The sequence below is a fragment of the Hydractinia symbiolongicarpus genome, chromosome 2 (assembly GCF_029227915.1).
Source record: "Hydractinia symbiolongicarpus strain clone_291-10 chromosome 2, HSymV2.1, whole genome shotgun sequence".
Lineage (NCBI taxonomy): Eukaryota > Metazoa > Cnidaria > Hydrozoa > Anthoathecata > Hydractiniidae > Hydractinia > Hydractinia symbiolongicarpus.
In genome coordinates, this window is record NC_079876.1 from 32368863 (window position 1) to 32375121 (window position 6259).

At 37.1% G+C, this 6259-nt stretch overlaps 1 protein-coding gene across 1 annotated transcript; it reads left to right on the forward strand.

Annotated features, from left to right (window-relative positions):
• The first annotated feature begins 251 nt into the window (after positions 1–251).
• On the forward strand, positions 252–3900 carry LOC130630693 (uncharacterized). The gene is made up of 2 exons (XM_057444271.1): positions 252–486; positions 681–3900. Exon 2 carries the CDS (start codon positions 2009–2011, stop codon positions 3326–3328), a length of 1320 nt encoding a protein of 439 aa, XP_057300254.1. The 5' UTR covers positions 252–486; positions 681–2008; the 3' UTR covers positions 3329–3900.
• Positions 3901–6259: the final 2359 nt, after the last annotated feature.

Here is a 6259-nt window from a genome sequence, read left to right on the forward strand (position 1 = left end):
AGAATTTGTTAAAGAAAATTGTAAAGAATATAATCCACTTTGCAAAAGTGACAGACAGACACACGGAACTGGCGTATTATTATATAGATGATTGAATAAACCAAACAATGAAAACGAAGTTTATAATAGTTTAACTTGTTTCATTTGCTTACAAATCCTTCTACAGATAAAGAAAAAAGCGAATCGGCCACGTTAAGTAGGCTGTTCAGTCACGTGACTTTTTGCCGTGTTCGGAAATTCAGCTTAAAACAAGCTGGCACACGGCAACGCGTATTTTGTTATTGCGCGTGATGGCACTTATTTTAAATCGTCGAATTCGGCACCTATTTCGCTTAAGACAGATGGTGTATGGGCAGATAGTGATTGTTAAGTACCTTAAATTTGTTTTTTTGAATGAGACTTGTTTAAACGACCAACAGTGTATTCAGATTTCGACGAGGGAAATGTAAACTTGGCGCAAACAGAGGAAAGTGCATGACGTATCAGGTAGTCTCACTTGAAATTAGTTTATATTAAAAATATACTTTCAATTTCTATTCTTATTCCTAACTTTCCTGCATGACAAATCTGGAGAAAAAGCATTTTTTGTTTATATCGAACCCCCGTCTTAAAGTTCTATGTAACTTGCTGCAGTGCAACAACGAATTTCGACTTTTTATTTATTTTATTTTATTATATAGTCTTGGAATGATGGCTATTAATCATGGCTATGTGCTAGATATTCCAGTTAACATTAGACACAGCTACTAAACTAAAGCACCAAAGCTAGCTAGCTACCTAGCTATATATATATTAGCCGAAGTAGTGGACCAGAAGATGGAGTGTGTGATGTTGTGTTTAATTATTCCATACCACTGTGTGGTTAATAGATAAAGGTATATTTTGCTTACTACTAGTGTGATTTGGTTTTTAAACACTTAAAGTATTAGGCTTGGAAATTTGTTGATTCCAGATACCAATTTGTTACCCACTCAGTTCTTGCAAACTGTTTACTGTTTACCATTATTCTTTTTTACAAAAACGTCTCTCTTCCAACTTTCCAGGCCTAAAGTTAGCTAAGAGTCAGAGTAGGTTACTTTATAGCTAGCTTATACTGTTTTAAAAAGCAAGATTTAGATAATAATTGAAGAGATAATGATTATATAATGTTATTTTTGTAAATATTCCATTGTTTAGTATGTATAGCTATATCATAATTGCTGACGTAAACTAGAAAGGCAGATAATACACAGTCTAGGTAGGAATGGTATTTTAAAAATAATATGCATTGGTTGAAAGTTTTGCAGCTTATGTTAGACAATAAAATTATTAGTGCAGTTTCGCTTGATATATTTTCAGCTTTAAAAATGAGTATTAAAAATAAACAAGTTTATGATCTTTTTTCTTCATTGAATGAAAAAGCATTAAAGAAGTAAGTGATGGATTTGTTTTACTTGGTGTTGAAATAACATGTCCAGAAAAAGCGTTATATACAAAAGTTAAAAGACTAGTAGAGAAAGTAAATGGTCTGAAAAAAAGGAAAGCTAATTCTGCTATAGAAACTTTGTTGGAAGCTGAGTTTAGTGTTCCAGTGCAAATTACCCCACATCAGCGATCTATTGATGCGGCTAGTTCTAGAAATGAAGTTTTGTTTAAAGAGAAAATGAAACAATTAAAGGAGGAAAACAAAAGTTTAAAAAGAAAGTGCGAAAATTTTCAAGAATTAGAAATTCAATACAACACACAAGTCGAAGAGGTTAAGTAACTTAGTAACGAGTTATTTGTAGCAATGAAGGATGAAAATAAGTTGACAGCAGAATATCGTCGTATAAAGAACAATTATCTTGAAGTAGAGGAAAAACTTAGAAATGTGGAATTGAAATTTAAAGATAATAGCAAAGCGAGGGCAGATAAATTGAGAAATTTATCAAAGAAAATTAAAAACAGAGATGATAAAATTAATAAAATGGAATCAGAAATAGCTTAATTGATATCTGGTACTGAGAATAAAAGTGTTGAGTTGGATGACATGAAAGTAAACTTGAACAGACTCAATGATAAATTAGAAAACAGTGAAACTATAGTTGATGATCTGCGGAATGAGAAAGCAAAACTGAAAAGAAAGACGCACAGTTTGTTGTTAAAAATTGAAAACCAGAAAAAATTGATTGACCACAAAGAAGTGAATGATATGAAGTGTTTAAAAAGTGATTATGACAAACTCTGTACAAACATGAAGCAACTTACTGAAGAAAATCGTGATTTGCAAATGCTCGTTTCGTTATTAAACGACAATGAAATTGTAACATTTGAAGGTGGACGTTATTCAGACGAAATAAGAGAAGTTGTTATGGAATTACTTTCCTTGAATGTCAGCATGGGAAAGGTAAATGATGTGATCAAGGTTGTACTTGAAAAACTTGCAAAAAAAAGGGTTGACAGGTTGCCTTCACAAGGTTTAAAAAGTCATTTAATGCAAGAAGCATTAATTTTAGCACAATTACAGGTTGCAGAAGCAATGATTGATAATGACAAGGAGGCGTTTGGTAATTGTTTACATGGAGATGGTACATCAAAATACCATAAACATTATCAAAATTTTCAGATTACAACATCGAAAGGAAAAACTTTAACATTTGGATTATCAGAAGTTGCAGGTGGCGATGCGGCAACAGTAATGAAAAATTTTACTGACACAATTGATGACATGTGTGACATTCTGAAAGAATGTGACAAGGATGCAAATTTTTCCCGGCTTGTCACATCAATCAAATCTACAATGTCGGATCTTGGCCCTATTAATCCTTTATTTAACTCACAACTGAAATCTTTAAGGGAAAAATTATTACCAAATGTTGTAGAAAACTGGAATTATTTAAGCGAAACACAAAAAACGGACATGACCGATATGGGAAATTTCTTTTGCAAATTACATCTTCTGGCAAATTTTGCCTCAGAGGCAGATAAAGTTCTGCATTCATTTGAGAGAATGGTCCTCTGTGATGACTATGAAACAGTATTTGCCTTCAATAGTGCAAAAGAATCTTCTGCTTCTAGATTAGTGCGTACAGCTTGTAAAGCTTTTCATGTGCGTGGAAGTGACGAATGTGGAGTAGCATCGTATTTTAACTCGTTTTTAGCTGGTCGCAATCAGAAATCTTACTTTGTACCATTTATTGGAAATCGTTTTTACATATTGTTTTATAACGCTGCTGCATTATATTACCATCGTGATGCAGTCGTATCTTTTCTTTCATCATGGCCTGATCCTAATAATTTACTGAAAGCTGTAAATGAAGACGTATCAAATAAGTTGTTTCTTAACTTGGCATTATTGATAAATTATTGACTGGTCCATTGTGGCGATTAATAGAGTCTTGTGAAAGTATCCTCGAAATAAATCCATACCTGTTACAACTTAAAGTCAAACTATCTGCACTCTGCAACAATTGTTCATCACTTCTATCTGGCAGTCATATTTTCCAAGAGGATGGTATTATTGTGCACAACAAAGATGAATTATTTATCAAGCTATTTGAGGATACAGGTGATGATGAATTGGATATTCTAACACAGCAAGCCCTTGATATTATTTGCCATGCAATTCTCATCATCTTAGAGCGTCAATGTAAGGATCAACTGCCTGGAGGAAAGTACTGGAGCCCCAGTCAGATAATAAAGGAGACGTCATCAATTGTACCAGTAACCAATAAGGCTTCTGAAAGTGACTTTGCAATTTTGGATTTGTTAGTGAAAACAGAGATAGGAAAAGGCGGATGTTAGGACAGACCCCGTTGGCACTTTACCATTCCACGTCAAATTATAGGCCATCCACGTCAAATCAACGATAGAAGAGTCTATAAAATCCGTTAGCACCTACGAATGTCCGGATCCGCCCCAACCCCCCAACCCCCGCCGTGTCCCCCGGGCCCCCTCCCCTCCCCATGGGTCCCTACCCACCCTCATCTGTCGTGCCTTATAAATTATAGTGTTATGTGTGTCTATAATGTCCTCTTGCTATCGGAAAGCATACCATATGCTAAATGCCGCGGTAAAAGATAGAATCAGAGCAATCTTCTCATCCTCATGTGTACTACTTCCGGTAGCATCGGTAGCGCCAACATCGCCACCGCCGGTAGCTCCGGTAATGTGTTTATCCGCGGTATCCACGGTATCCACATGTTTCACGATAGTGTGTTTATCAGGATGATCAGGATGGATATCGGTATGGACCGGCGTCACGGATTTATGTGATTCGTTAACCTTTCGATTAATCCCAATGGTAAGATCCTCGCCGGATATCAAAATCTTGTTGTTGTAACCCACCACGCCGGTCTTAATTCTAAGATTCATGTCGCTGGGTATCATATAAATACCCCGACCGACGGAATAATCAACCTTACTTGATGCGTAGTTTAGAGTATCCTGATAACGCTTAATGTCTTCCTGAATATCGACCCTACGGTTAACAATGTCCTCAAGGTTATTCATAAAATCTTTTTGGGCGGTCAGAGCACTTGAATCATTACCGAGGATGGAGGATCGTGCCGAGGCTTGAGAACTAAGAACAAGATATGCATAGGCTCTGACACTGCTCGAGATCTTCACAAGGCCCGTTTTCGTAAATCCATCAGATTTTTCCACAATCCACCGCGTCATGGAGTCGTTTGTGAAATAACTTAACCCCGGAGTTGGATAGTCCTTACGCCTTTTTTGATATGAACTGAGAAAGTACTGACCCCTGTATTTCATTTGGTTGGGATCAACCCCATAATCGCCACATATTTTTAGAAACTCCTCATTTGAATAAGGATTGTCGTATTGATTGAAACTATCCTCAAAGGGCAGAGGTATCTGCAAGCGCTTAATGATTCGCCTAATGTGATAATACACATGGAAGCGATATATCGACCTGACCATGGATCTACCATCCTTCAAGTGTTCGGAGCTGACTCCGCAGGCACTTGAAGCGCACCAGGTGGCGAAATTGAGCTGGGTTTGCCACAGTCTAAAAGGTTGCTCATTCCACACGTTCATACGTTGCGCGCTGTTGTTCATTTCATAATTGGTAAAAATGGTAGGAAAGGAAGCGGGGAAGGATCCGCTTTCGGACACAATAATGGCCTGTTTGTACAGATCCCTGGCGCCCAATATTTGAAGATACGTCCCTCCATTTGGCTTATATGTCGCGTTCGGGTTATATTTGAAAATGTCATCCATTCTTTGATTTAAATATATTCACAATCTCTAATATAATAATGTATATTACAATAAAAGACGTAAATAGCGAGAAGAAAATCTATCTGCATCGTCCGATCGACAACTCGCATGGCACGAAGGAGGTTGCGATCGTGGAGGCGTTTTCGGACAATATCGTGTATATAACTTTAGATAAAATAGATATACTCCTGGCGGATGGAAATACCCAGATTAGCTTACCAAAGGGTCGGCAGTACACCGCGAGGGATTTGAATTCGATAGTGGGAGGTGATGTGAAATCGTCGCCCCTAAGCAGAAACCCTAAATTGGCGAAAATAATGAATCTACATGGCATAACGGAGCTATATTTTCACCTTGATGAATTGGATAATTCATCAAATCTTGAAGATGGTGAATACAGCAACACGCTGATGACACACCATATATCTGAGCATGGTAATGATTTTACGCATGTTGAACCTAAAAACCCGCAATATAAGAAACTAAAGAAGGGTTTGCTTCAATCACTAACCTTGAGAGTCACTAGTCAGGAGGATAAGGTGCTATGGGGAGGTATGAATAAAACAGTTACACTGCACATAAGGGACGTGGAGGATACATATAGCCGACATTAACCGAATTAAAGTAAAATAAAATAAAAGTAATATGGAATAGCATGGAATACGGGAAAAAGTTAAACCCAGAGCGTTCACTTAGAATCGCGCACGGTGCGAAAGGAACGCATCAAAAAGTAATTGTCACTCACAACCCAAGTGAGATTGATCAGAACCAGTTACTCCTGATTAGGTTCCCTAATTTAGGTAACGATGATGTCATTGTTCCCGGTACTTCGAAAATAAGTTTCGACGTTGAACTCGAGTCAAAAGTCGACACGAAGAGAACATTGGTCTCTAACATAGGGAGGGCAATTGTTAAAAAGCTAGCTATCAAGTTCGAGGGTACCGAGATTCTGAGCATTGATGACTTTGATCTTTTCGGGTGCTACAGAGATTTATGGTTAACCAAGTCTGAAAAAAGAAATGCAATAAGACAAGGTATCATCTTTGATGAAGGGTGTACA